Genomic DNA, 13,726 nt, shown 5'->3' on the forward strand with positions numbered 1-13,726 from the left:
AACATACGTGTTATTTTTTTTTATTGTGACGGTTGTATTGTGGTTATGTAGGAATAATGGGCTATTAGGTTGGTAATTTACTTTCAGATAATTCAAGAAGGAAAAGTTCTTTATATTGTACTTGTAAATTTCCTGTAAGTTTGAAATTGTTTCAAAATAAAAACATACAAAAATGTATACTATTTATAAAGAGGGATAATATGTATTCCTCCTTGTATTTAATTTTTTATATAACTCAGAATACTTTGTAGATAATAGAGAATGTGGAGAAATGGCCACAAACTCACTGTCAATTTCTGATGTGGATGTTCAAATATATTTAAGAAAAGATGTGCAAAACATATATACCAACTCCAACCAATCCAACCAGTCCCAACTAATTTTAACCAATTGCTGAGAAAATTAAGGAAGATTTAATAAATGACGAGAAATAGCCCATTCATGGCCTGGAAGACTCAAAGTTGTTAATATTTCAATTATTTCCTAAATTGATCCACAGAATCAATGCAATCTCAATTAAAATCTCTGCAGGAGTTTTTGCAGAAATTGCCAGGCTGGCTCTAAAATGTTTGTAGAAATGTAAAGGACCTAGAATAGCCAATACAATCTTGAAAAAGACAAAATATGGAGGCCTCACACTGCCTGATCCAAGACTTATTGTAAAGCCACAGGAATGAGAGAGAGAGGGGCGGGAGAGAGAGAGAGAGAGAGAGAGAGAGAGAGAGAGAGAGAGAGAGAGAGAGAGAGAGAAATCTGTAGCAGTACATCAGTGTCTTCCCATTTGTGCCCTCAGTAATACAGTATTTGTTCTTCTTTGATGTTAGGTCAACATCAGCACCCAGGAGCTTTGGGAGGAAATGCTCAGTTCCAAAGGACTAACTGGTAATTTAAGATAATTGCTGAGATCCATCCTTTTAAAAATTGCTAAATGACAGATTTACCATGAAGAGAAAAGCTGCAATGATCACCATTTTCCTATAACCTTGAGTTTCATGAATGAAGAACCAGGTGATTTCTTTGTATATATAGATCTGGCTTGAACATCTATCGGTTGGTGAGCTCTGTTCGGGAAATTAGTCAGTACTATCCGGTAGCAGGCCTCCTGGCCAGGTGCAGGCAAAGGAGAGGTTCCCTCACACCCACCCCGGGCGCACAGCACAGACGGGGACCGAAGCAGACCACGGTATCCAAGTTTCCACCTGGGTCGCTATCAGAGTCACTTTCCAGGAGAACAGTATTGACTTTCTAAAGTGAACAAAACTCTCCTTTACCCAAAGCAAGTCTCTTGTAATTCACCAGGGGAAAAGGTCAAAGCTCTGTTTATTATGAAAGAAGCTAAGAATTGATTGTATGCTGACAGGTCACCTACAGTGGCTTCTTCCTTTTAGAATAGACGGTTTCAGTCCATTCAAATATTTATTGAGGGCCACTCTGGGCTAGGTCTGCACGTAGCCTGAAAATTCCTTATGGTAAAGGGATCATGGTAAGTAAATGATTTCCCACCCTACACTACTTCATTGTGTTTAGAATTCAGGACAATGAGTTGCTAAGAATGAGGGATAGCTGTGTTTCCACACCTGCTCATACTCTGACGGGATTATAAATCTCTGTAACCATTAGTGTCCCTGCAAACGACATCCATCTGAGGGAGGTAGAATGTGTGGGTATAAACTTTGCCGGACATGGACGCTGGGGCTCACTGAGCCTCCCTGCTTCTTTCCTGGTTCCGCGCAGTTGTCGATGTCTATCAAGGCTGGTGTGGCCCCTGCAAGCCCGTGCTGAGCCTCTTCCAGAAGATGAGGATCGAGGTTGGCCTGGACCTTCTACACTTTGCATTGGTAAGATCCTCTCTCAGCGACTGTCACACACATTGTAAGAAAATGGAAACATTTAAACACAGGAACAGGAAGTGTGAGCTCCCTTTCAGAGCACTGAAAAGGCATCCACTGTGGGTTTTTTATTGTCATGCTGCCTCAGCCCCTCGCTGAGTCACTCTGGCTGCAGGGACAGAACCTGTCACTCCAACGGGCGTGCTCCCTCTGAGCTCACAGACACTGAACTCTGGAGTTTCCCCTGCAGAGCTCAGGGTTTCAAGATTTCTATCCTCCGCTCTGCAAAGGGGAACTTGGAGTATGGAAATGGACGTGTGCAAGAGACACTCCATGGTTGGAGGTGCAAAGACTGAACACAGAAGATGGGCTCTACACTAATCTCGCAACAAGTTTGACTTCAAAGGCTCTGGCTCCTCCCGCTCTTGGGAGTCGGTTTGGACGCTTCTGCAGGGTGTGGGGAGGAAATGTCCGCGGGGAGGCTTCTCAGACACCGGGGCAGTTGGAGGCCCTTCCGCCCCTGAGGCTGCCAGTCGTGGCAGCAGCAGGATTTAGTGAGCTTCCTTGTGCTGGAGGGGTAGCCGGTGGGGAGCAGGGGAAACCACTGTTTCCTCCTCATTTTATTCCTCAAAAAAGTACGACTGCCAACAATTTTTGCCAACATGTTGACAGGACAGTTGTTAGGATTCTGATGAAAAAACAATAGAAGCATGAAAGCAAGTCAGGGCTTCACCTGGGGAGGGCAGTCACGGTGTGTGTGATGTATGTTTGCGGGGAGTGTATGTGATGTGGTGTGTGTGTGTGTGTGTGTGTGAGAGATAGGTGGTGTGCGTGTGTGTGATAGGTGGTGTGTGAGTGCGCCATAGGTGGTGTGAGAGTGCGCGATAGGTGGTGTGTGAGTGCGTGATAGGTGGTGTGTGAGTGCGCCATAGGTGGTGTGAGAGTGCGCGATAGGTGGTGTGTGAGTGCGTGATAGGTGGTGTGTGAGTGTATGATAGGTGGTGTGTGAGTGCGCGATAGGTGGTGTGTGAGTGTGTGATAGGTGGTGTGTGAGTGTGCGATAGGTGGTGTGTGAGTGTGTGATAGGTGGTGTGTGAGTGCACGATAGGTGGTGTGTGAGTGCGTGATATATGGTGTGTGAGTGTGTGATAGGTGGTGTGTGTGTGATAGGTGGTGTGAGTGTGTGATATGTGGTGTGTGAGTGTGTGATAGGTGGTGTGTGAGTGTGTGACAGGTGGTGTGTGTGTGATAGGTGGTGTGGGTGTGATAGGTGGTGTGGGTGTGCGATAGGTGGTGTGTGAGTGTGTGATATGTGGTGTGTGAGTGTGTGATAGTTGGTGTGTGAGTGTGTGATAGGTGGTGTGAGTGTGTGATAGGTGGTGTGTGTGTGATAGGTGGTGTGGGTGTGCGATAGGTGGTGTGTGAGTGCGCGATAGGTGGTGTGTGAGTGTGTGATATGTGGTGTGTGAGTGTGTGATAGGTGGTGTGTGAGTGTGATAGGTGGTGTGAGTGTGTGATAGGTGGTGTGTGTGTGATAGGTGGTGTGTGAGTGTGTGATATGTGGTGTGTGAGTGTGTGATAGGTGGTGTGAGTGTGTGATAGGTGGTGTGTGTGGTGTGTGGAGTGCCGTGTACGTGTGGATTGTCCTGTGCAGACCCTGACATCATGCCCCTGTACCCACTGTGCCCAGGGACCTGCTGACAGCTTGTTTTCTTTAGGCGGAGGCAGACTGTCTTGACGTCCTCGAAAAGTACCGCGGGAGGTGTGAGCCTACCTTCCTGTTCTATGCAGTAAGTACGTCTTCAGAACCAGGACTATTGGATGGTTGCAGATCATTGGAGTTCAGATGGGCGAGTCTCACGGCATTAATTCTCACTGGGAGTCACCAAGGGGTCACACTGATCCAAACCCGTGATGTGGTTTCTCCTTGACTGCCTTTCTCATTTCGGCTGAGGACGATGTCCTGAAGTCCTGGTAATGCAGGCCCCAACTGGCCCGGAGGCCTGGGCCCTGCTCGCCGGCCGGCCGGGGCGTCACCTGAGCGGGGCAGCCTCCGGCCGGGCCGTGCAGGGGAGAGAACAGGAGTCACTGAAACGCTGCTTCTGGCTGGTGGACACTCCGACTGAGGTTTCACTCAGAGCAGTTTCAGCTTCCCATGCTCTGCTCCGTGGAGGGGAGCTTCCAGCACACCCAGTACCCTTCATGGGCGGACGAGCTCTGCATGCACCCGGTGTAACCATGAAATGTGAAGGTCGTTCACGGAAAGTCAGAAATGAGAGGGACTACTGAGGACAGCCAAGCGGGGCAGCGTGTTGAAGATAAGTGCGATGCCTTTGGTATGACATCCATCTCCACACCCCCAGGGCCCCTGTCACTCCTGGCTCTCTAGGTTTAGGTCTCCTGATGGGCACTGAAGACAACTGAATGATATCTTCTTCCTGACCCAGTCCAGCCCCCTCCTTATACTGGGAAACTGGGGTCTCTCCCCCCCCCACCCCCCAGGCCTCCTGATAGCCAGGCCAGGGTTGTTTAGTTTGGGAACATTTGGGCCCCTCAGCACTGCAAATATTACAGATCAGGAGCTTATGATAAAACATTTGCACCGTGAGATTTAGTAGGGAGACTGAAGTTATAGGATGGAATGTGGGTGGGTGGGAGGGAGACGTGGGAAGGAGCTAAGATGAGTGTGCTCCCAGCCAAACTGACATGGGGTGCATTTGCAGAAAGGGATCACCCCACAGTGGTCTGCTTGCTGAGCCCATAGTGATGGAAGCATCATATGATCAGCTGTGTTGGGACATGTGCCTAGCGGCCCTCACACCGTGGTGGTCCACTCAGGGGTGGATGGGAATGGAGGGGAACCCACTCTCTGCGAACTGCTCTCTCCTGGCCACTCCTTTCTGAGTCATACGCATAGACGCTGCTGAACAAGTGAAAGCAGCAAACTCAGGTTCACCCCAAATACCACCTGACCTCCCAGATGGAGCTGGGAATCGAGTCTTGCCCGGAATTCCAAGCATCCTGTACACCCCCATTAAAGCAATGACCTCGCTCTATTGTAATTGTTTGACGATCACCTTTCTGCCCCCACTCGGCTCCCCACTCACTGAGGGCATGACTGTGTCTTTTCGTGTTAGAGTTCATGGTCTTTGAACCATGAACCATGGTGTGTGAGTGTGTGATATGTGGTGTGTGAGTGATAGGTGGTATGTGAGTGTGTGATAGGTGGTATGTGAGTGTGTGATATGTGGTGTGTGAGTGATAGGTGGTATGTGAGTGTGTGATAGGTGGTGTGTGAGTGTGTGATAGGTGGTGTGAGTGTGTGATAGGTGGTGTGTGTGGTGTGTGGAGTGCCGTGACTGTGACATGAGGGCATGTGACAGATTAAGTGCTTAATAGATACGTGTTGAGTGCATGAGCCAAGTATAGGCAACTCACATCCTAGTGTGCCCTGGGGTAGAAGGCAGAGAAGTGGATGGAGGCTGTAGGCCTGTGGCCGATGGACCTTGACCTTGACCTTGGGCACACTCCTAAACAAAGCTTTTGGACACCCCCACTGGTTCTTGAAGAGATGAGCACCTGAGTTTCATGTGGCTTGAGCAGCACATCTGTCCTGTTGCAGGGAGGAAAACTGGTGGCTGTGGTTAGAGGAGCAAACGCCCCCCTGTTGCAGAAAACCATCCTGGACCAGCTGGAGGCCGAGAGGAAGGTGCTGGCTGAAGGCAGAGAACGGAAAGTGGTAAGGAGGTCGGTCACTCCTGCAAGCAGCAAACTCAGGGCGTGCTCCAGGCCTGCCATTCCCTCCCCTTCCCACTAGTTTTCCTGGACCTGTCAGCTGGAAGCTTCATTAAATGCCCACCCGAGTCCTCGCTGAGAGTTCAGGGAGAGCACTAGGCCCCACTGACATGTGCATTTTGAAATCTTCTTTGTGGAGCCTTCTTTTAAAAGCTGTCCCTTCACCCAGAGCGCTTCAACTTTCTTTATCCATCTCTCTTCCTCCCCTACTTCCACTCTTCACAGGGTTTCTGGATCACTGACAACGAAGTCAGAAATGAAATTAAAGTTATGGGATCGAGACATGGGCAGGCGGAGTCCAGCCTCAGGGCGAGCTCTCTCCTGGTGACCTGCCGCCCTCACCTCGCATTCCTGAAAGTCTTACTGGTGATCCAGAGGGCTCGTGTCTTGAACTTAGAAATTAAGCTCTGTCAGGACCACGAGAAACAGCCTGTGGTTCTGAGGTATTATTTCCCCCATAACACAGGCTGAGTTTTTCATAAATAACTGGCTGCCTCCGAAGAACGACATACCTGTGGCAGAGAGAGGGACGTTTCCTGGTGCTCTGAGCACCTGCCAAAGAGCCTTCATGCTCAGCTTTCATTGTTCCAGTTCTCACATTCAATTCCAAAGGGCAAAGTCCTGTTTTTGTAGAATGGACAGGAATCGAATCATACTTTCCCCCCAGGAAACTGGCAATTTCCCCCAAGAAAGATGATCCCAAATGCTGGTGCTCTCTCTGTACTCCTCCCCCGCACTGTGTAGGCAATCGCTTCATATTTACTCGCATTTCAGTTCTTCCGTTGCCAGCTCTGTATGTGTACTCGATGCTTGTGAAAACAGGCAGATTGTGAGCCTTAAGCTCAGCACGGATTTCCTTGTCTCCAAACACTCTCACCACCCCCTCCCCGCGCCATCACACACCTACTAGCAAGGACCTCCTCGTTCCCAAGACGGATCATCTTGGCCCTTTTGTTGCTCTGTATTTGGAACCTTTATTTTTGGGGTTTTTGCGGGTTTTTGAAGATCTTGTGGTCATTTTAATTAACTAACGACCTCTGTTCATGACCAACTTGTATCAGATCAAAGATGAGGCTCTCTCTGAGGAAGAGGAACGCTTTTCCCACGGAAAGGACGGTGGCGAAGACGCGGACGTGGGTGAGTGCCCAGCCAACCAGCAAGGCCAAAAAGGCAAAGCAGATTCCGACTTGATGTGTTTTTAAAAAATATACGAGTAGTCAGTTTATCGAGCCACCTGAGCTCTGGGAACTTATAAAATGTTTTGCCTCCGGTCACCTGACCTCCAGCATCATTTCATATCTCCTTTCTGTCCTTTAATGGCACGTTGGGCACTTTTCACCGCTTTCCGATCATGTTCAAATAGAGCAAGTGTGACTTCCATGGCAATTACCAGGCGCCAGGAAGAGCTCCATGTAATAAAGTGGAGGCTATTAACACTAATATTGTAAAAGTAACGATGTTGATGTTTCCTTAGTCCTTATTTCAGCTAAAGCGCTCAAGTGTCTTTCTTTTTTTTCTCACCTTTTTTTCTGAAATATCAGAAAGTCAGCTGAACACCTTCTCTCCCCACGGCCCTGCACCCTCTGCCCTTGCTCCCCAAGTACAACTCGGGATTCTACACTGCCCTGCCTGGCAGGTCTTCCCGAGCCTCCTGACAGTGTGGGGAGAGGCCCAAGTCAGCCAGGACGTGGCTGGGGAGGAGGAAGGCCACTGAGACACCAGAGGAAGCCAGGCCTAAGTTCAGGGACAGCGCTGGAAAGAGAAGGAAGAGTCGATGATTGCACGAAGTAGAAAGGCTGTATTGGTGTGTGGGTAATGAGGATGTGCGAGTTGAGGTCTAACAAGGAAAGAGACCCAGTTTAGGAGAGCAAGATGGTTCCAGTGTGAAAAGAAAAATCGTCGATTTGACTTCTGTAGGACACATTTGTTGCCTCCTTTTTGGATTATCTCCTGTGAGTCCCCTCCCCCTTATTTTCCTTCAAATCCATCTCTCCGCCTAGAAAACAATGCAAAATCCTGTCCTTGCCCTTGCCTTCCTCTCCTCCACTCTGAGCTTCCAGAACTTTGTTTGCACTCTTGGGGCCACCTCACTTGCGGCAGCTGCCGCCCGCTCCCCCAACCTGCTCCTGCCCAGGGCACCATTGACCTTCTTCATGCCAAATCTGAGGGACCGTTCCCAGTCACGTCCTACAGCATCTTCCTAGACGTGGACGTCCGCAATGTCTTCCTTCTCCATAGCCTCTTCTCTCTTGGTTTCTCTTGGTCACGGCCTTTCTCGGTTTCCCCCCACGTCTCCGGCCTCTCCTCAACCTCCCCTTCACTGGCGTCTTTTCTTTTACTCCCTTTTCAAGCTGGAGTTCTCCAGGCCCCTGCTCTGGCCAATTCTCTTCTCACCGTATACCTCTGAGCTGATCTCACTCCCTGGTCAATGTATAAGGACATTTATGTAAGAGTCCCTTAAAGTCTAAGTGCTCATAGGACGTTGTAAGTGGAATTCACAGAAAAATGAGTAGAGTTGTTGCTTCAAATAATTCACGCCTTGCAGTACACTTTTTATGAGATTTCTGGGTATTGTCAAGTCTCATTGCAACACAACTGATGTAAAAGTTGAGAACAGAAAAGAGGCTAGGACAGTGGTCGGCAAACTGCGGCTCGCGAGCCACATGTGGCTCTTTGGCCCCTTGAGTGTGGCTCTTCCACAAAATACCACGGCCTGGGCGAGTCTATTTTGAAGAAGTGGCGTTAGAAGAAATTTAAGTTTAAAAAAATCTGGCTCTCAAAAAGAAATTTCAATCGTTGTACTGTTGATATTTGGCTCTGTTGACTAAGGAGTTTGCCGACCACTGGGTAGGAGGACACAGAGTCTGTGGAGAGTAGAGGTTGCTCCCCAAGGCCACGTTCATATGAACAGCAGTACAACAGGGCAGATTTCATGACTGGACAGCGGGCTCCCTACAGCTCCGGCAGCCGAGCAGTGGACTGTGGTCATGTGGCATCTCCCTCAGTGTCACGGCTGATTGGACCCTTGGACACTGACCAGAGGGCAGCCAGTCAGTAGACACGTCAGTGAGCTATGCCTGGTGCCTTAGCTGCAAACAACACGCTGGCCAGTTTGGGCTTCTCTCCGGGGAAGCTGGACTGAGGCAGAGGAGACTAGAGAGTTGCAGCTTGGTCATGTGTACTGACGCTGAAGGGTCATGTGGACTCAGGGCCCGGGGCAGCCCGCCTTGGCCACGTGCCGGGGAAGTAAGAAAGAAGCACTGGCAAAGGAGCCCGCAGAGTGAGAGGAGAACACAGCAGTCAGCAGTCAGAGGCCAGGAATCATGAGAGGGTGACAGGAAGGAACAGGAGTAGCCAGGCCTGCGTTGCTTCTGCCCCGGCTCCGCCCTCCTCCCCCTGCAGGCCTCCTCTCTCAGCTGTTTCTGGGTTTCTGTTCCTGGGGAGTCTTTGATCTCCTCCCACTCCTTCCTTGCCCCTTCCCCCTCCATCCCCTCTCCCTCCCTCCCCTCCCCCTCCCTCCCTCCCAGGTCTGTGTCCCTGGCATGTCTCTGTCCCCTGCAGCCAGGTTGAGGTTGAGGTCTGGAGCCAGACCTGTGCTCCCACTAGAGTCCAGGTCTGCAGGGCCACAGCCAGAGGCCAGGTGAGGGACCCCTGGGAGCTGTGCGCAGAGGCTGTGTGGTCCCTGCAGGTGGCCTCCTGAGAGCCTCCAAGATGGATGAGCCCAGCGTCTGACAGCACCACCCTTGGCTTATTGCAGCTTCATCAGAGAAGACCTGTACCTTGGCGATCATTAAACCAGATGCCGTCGGCCACGGGAAGACTGATGAGATCATCATGAAGGTACAGAGACAACACTCACCCCACAGGCTGTCCTCGGGTCTCCTCTGGTGGAAAAACAGGGGTGGGCAACGTGGAGCAGTGTCCTTCCTAGTGGGGAGAGAACGCTTTTAAGGAGCTTTAACCCAAATTCCATTTAAGTAGATTAAAATTAAAAAATCTAAGCAGGAAAGATATGATAAAGATGAGGATTTCCACTGCTTTTAATGTTGCCTTTTCTATTATCTTTTACTTTTCAACTCATTTAGATGGGAATCTGGGCTTTATTTACCCTTTCAGAATGTGTGTGTATATTCTGCAGATCCAGGAAGCTGGGTTTGACATTTTAATGAGTGAAGAGAGGACCATGACGGAGGCAGAAATGCGACTCTTCTACCAACACAGAGCTGGAGAGGTCAGCTCGTCCGCTCCCATTGACCAACCCACTCCCATCTCTTCTCTTCCGAGTATGATTACAGGTTATTAGTTTGGGAGAAAATAGAGTATTATGAAGAACAAGAATATAACAGGAGTCAGCTGTTAATTGGTTCACTAATGACGCTGTCTCAGTGAAGGTGCTTTGGCTGCAGGAAGAGATTTGGACTCTACCTTAAGTAATGAAATAAGGGATTTATTGAAAGGATACTCCATAACTCTGGGAATTGAAGAGTTGAATGAGAAGGTGTTGGGGAGAAGAACCAAGACAGTTGTAGGGAATGTCAGGAGCGAAACCTCAGGGACAGTCACTTTGGGTGCTGGGGTGCTGCCGTTGAACTCGGGTTCGCCACCTCCCTTTGCATCTACTTGGCTCATGGACTTGGAGGAAGGAGCTGGTTGCCTCTCTTGGTCACAGCCCTCCCTCTAGATGAGGTGTGTGTGCATGGGAGGTATGGGGGTGTGGACAGACATTATGGTTGTCAGCCAGACTAGGGCCAAGTGATGGGGGAAGGGCTGTTCAGGAAGGAAAACCAGAGAGTGTTACTTGAAGGAAGAGGAAGGATTCTAAAGTACTGCCACCCCCAAAAAACAAACAAACAAACAAAAACAAACCCAAAAAACAAAGATACAAAAAAAGTCTCAACTACACCCCACCCTTGGTTACCCAGCATCCACAGGATTTCCACATATGTGATTTTAAAAACTGCCCCTACCTAATTTCTTACAATCTCATGTTCAACCTCAAATGAGTCAACCCAGTCTCATCTTCCTGCCTTTCGCTTACACCTGGTTCCTCTGGGTGTGGGGGGCATCACCACCACCCCTCCCAGGGGCCCTTCACGGGCATGCTGGCTGGCGGCAAGGCTGCTCACGGACCCCGCCCATCCTGTGGGTGGGACAGGCCCTGCTGACCCTCGGGCCGTTCCCCTCCCTGTTCCAGGAGGCATTTGAGAAGCTGGTACATCACATGTGCAGTGGGCCAAGCCACCTCCTGATCCTCACCAGGACTGAGGACACCGAGGATGTTGCCACTGCCTGGCGAGCCCTCATGGGACCCTGTGACCCGCACGTGGCCAGGAGGGAGCAGCCTGACAGGTGATGTCACTAGCTGGGGTCCCTACATCCATCTCAGAACCGGCATCCGGGGAAGCGGAGAGCCCTGCCTGATGCTCAGCCCCGAATTGTGGGTAACACAGAGAGTTCTCTGATGGCCACGACCCCTCTGTTATATATTGGGGGAGACCCTGACATCCTCACCCTCTGATCCAGTCCCCTGCCCTTCGCCGACTGCCTCCTGTGACCGCCTCCTCTGCCCAATTCTGAAGGCTGCTGCTGGACCCAGGCCTCACTGTTCTCTGTAGCCAGAGGGTCCCAAAGAGTGGTCTCCGGACCACCTGCAACACTCACCCAGGAAACACAGATCCCAGCCCCCCCCCTGCCCCAGGTCAGCCAAGTCAGAGCCTGGATGGGGTCTAGGAATACGCACTGCACTCCAGCCCCTCAACGCCTACTCCCTTCCCTGGGTGTCCTGAGCGTGAGCACGCTGTTCTGCATATTGTCCTTGGTCTGCTCCTCGCCCCTGTGTGTTTCTAGCCTGACACCACCAATGCCAAAGGCACCATGTCTTTCTTTCCTTTGAAGCTGTGAGCGGCCCAGCCAACTGGAAAGAAATGAGCAAGCGGCTAAGTAACCAAGGTTGCACCTTGTAGCTGTCCCTTCAGGGACATTCATATATGAGGCAGCCTGGGCGAGCGCAAGACAGCCCAGGGCTCAATCCGAGGTTACCACATACTCAGGCACGTCCCTTCTCAGAGTCCACGTTCTCTCATCTGTAAAACGGGGACCTGAGCAACTATCAAGGGGGCTATGGAGTGTCATGGTTAAAAGACAGATTTCAGAATCTCTCTTCTTCCTCTTACTGTGTGACCTTGGGCCATGCTTTAATCTCTGCCTCGATTCCCTCATCTGAAAAATGGGTGCTATAATGGGACCTGCCTCAGATGTTGATGTGAGGATTAAATGAGCATATATATATATGGGGTGTCCCTCAAAAATGTAACACACACTTTGAATAATTATAAAGGCAGTGTTTACTAAAATACATTTTACTTTCAAAATGGAGCTGTCAGCTGTTAAAGTATGTATACATTTTTGGGGGACACCCTGTATGTATGAAGCACTTAGGACAGTGCTTGACACGCAGGAAGTCCTAGCAACATTAGCATTAGCTGATGGGGCTACTGAGGGGTTGACTCTGCAGACCTATCTGAAGCCCTTAGCAGGCGCCAGCCCCTGGTTATAACATCAGTAAAAGGGCAGCCCCTGTGCTTCCACCAGGACTCACACCATTCCGAAACTGGGGCTCAAACAGAGTCTCCCTCCCAGGGCTGTGGCACAAGTGAAATGAAGTACCAGGCAGTGTGCCCAGAATGCTGCCCTGGCGGGACAGATGTCCGCTCCTGTCACCCTGGCTGCTGTTCTTGGCATTTCCAACAGAGAGAAAGCCATTTCGCAGAAATGCAGGGTGCCCATTGGTAGCTGGTGACCATGTTGCTAGAGAGCAAAACATTTCTCTTTCAAATGAAACAACTGTGTCTTGTCCATGTTGCCAATGCTCCCAGTCTCCGCGCTCAGTACGGCACCGAAGAGCCCTTTAACGCGGTCCATGGGAGCCGGGACGCAGAGGACGCCCGCCGAGAGCTGGCTCTGCTCTTCCCCAGCTTTACGTTTGCAGACCATGACCCGGAAGCCTCTCTGGGTAAGTCATCCAGGCAGGTTTGGTCTTCATTCATCTTTAGTGAATATATGGGGGGGGGGGGGGGGGAAGGGGCGGGGAGGAGGGGCGGATAATGACGTGTGGTAACCAAGTTTCCAATCTGATAAGGTCCTGCTCAGACAGGAGCCATTATACAGCTGCAGCCGCAGTCCTCACTGCTTGAATGTGCAGAGTAAGAGTGCTGCTGTTAAATCTCATTACATTTTCTTATGGCATTCTTACTTTGGAGCCATATTTTCATTGCAAAGTTTCTTTGCATTTTCCTGTGGAAACCACTGGGAAGATAGAACTTTCTGGAAGCCTACATCCAAGCCAGTGAGTGGCCAGATGTCATCCCCTCACTTCCCCTGTTCTCTGCAGGCCCCATGCTAGGCCCTTGGTGAGGTTGCTGAGCAGAGGGTTACACAGAAGGGCGCTCTGTCACCCTCGTATCCCTCACCCCCACGCCCCCACACTTTGGGAAAAGCATACTGGGTCATCACCTCCAAATATGGGTGAGAAACCTACGACGTCCAGAGCGCACAGGACTTACCCCATTCCACACGTGGAGAGTCAGGCCTGGCCCTGCTCCTGCTGCCGAGGTCTGCGGTTCTAGTTTGAGCCTGAAGGGACCAGGGCGTGAATATCCTGGGAAAAGCAAAGGATGTGAGGTGTGGGGAGGGGATTCTTGGGAGAAGGCCCCATGCAGATCTGAAATGGTGATAACCCGTGTGCCCAAATGTTTGGGTTTTAACTAATATATTTACCTAAATGTTTGCTATGTTCCTCGTTTTCTCAAGATCTGAATGCAGCCAAGTAAGATTAGGTGTTCTGAGAGCAAGGTAAAGTAGGACAGGTGTGGCCCCTGCCAGCTGAGGGCAAGCTGAGTGTGCAATGGATTCTAGGGAGTCGAGAAATCCCGGGAAGTACCGAGTTCACACACCTGAGTGCGAGTTGCGATTCCTCAAAGCCGTGGCCCTGCGGGAGGAGCTCTGGTGGCACTGTGGGGCCCGCTTTCCTCTGACACCCGCCCCAGAGCCCCCGGTGCATTTCCTTGTGTCCCCAGGGTCATGGGACAGGGGTGTCCTTTTTG

The 13,726-nt window shown here is 50.6% G+C and overlaps 1 protein-coding gene across 2 annotated transcripts in view; it reads left to right on the forward strand.

Annotated features, from left to right (window-relative positions):
* Positions 1-13,726, forward strand: part of NME9 (NME/NM23 family member 9) — a gene marked incomplete at its 5' end in the record, with an annotated part of 30,248 nt that overhangs the window by 4,949 nt on the left and 11,573 nt on the right. For both annotated transcript variants that reach the window (XM_080672045.1, XM_080672044.1), the window contains 9 exons: positions 825-882; positions 1,735-1,838; positions 3,548-3,619; positions 5,452-5,568; positions 6,686-6,761; positions 9,382-9,464; positions 9,763-9,855; positions 10,819-10,973; positions 12,500-12,636. In XM_080672045.1, coding sequence (XP_080528171.1) covers positions 825-882; positions 1,735-1,838; positions 3,548-3,619; positions 5,452-5,568; positions 6,686-6,761; positions 9,382-9,464; positions 9,763-9,855; positions 10,819-10,973; positions 12,500-12,636 — 895 coding nt within the window. The remainder of the gene's footprint in view (positions 1-824; positions 883-1,734; positions 1,839-3,547; positions 3,620-5,451; positions 5,569-6,685; positions 6,762-9,381; positions 9,465-9,762; positions 9,856-10,818; positions 10,974-12,499; positions 12,637-13,726) is intronic.

This window comes from Plecotus auritus (genome assembly GCF_963455305.1).
Source record: "Plecotus auritus genome assembly, chromosome: 6".
Lineage (NCBI taxonomy): Eukaryota > Metazoa > Chordata > Mammalia > Chiroptera > Vespertilionidae > Plecotus > Plecotus auritus.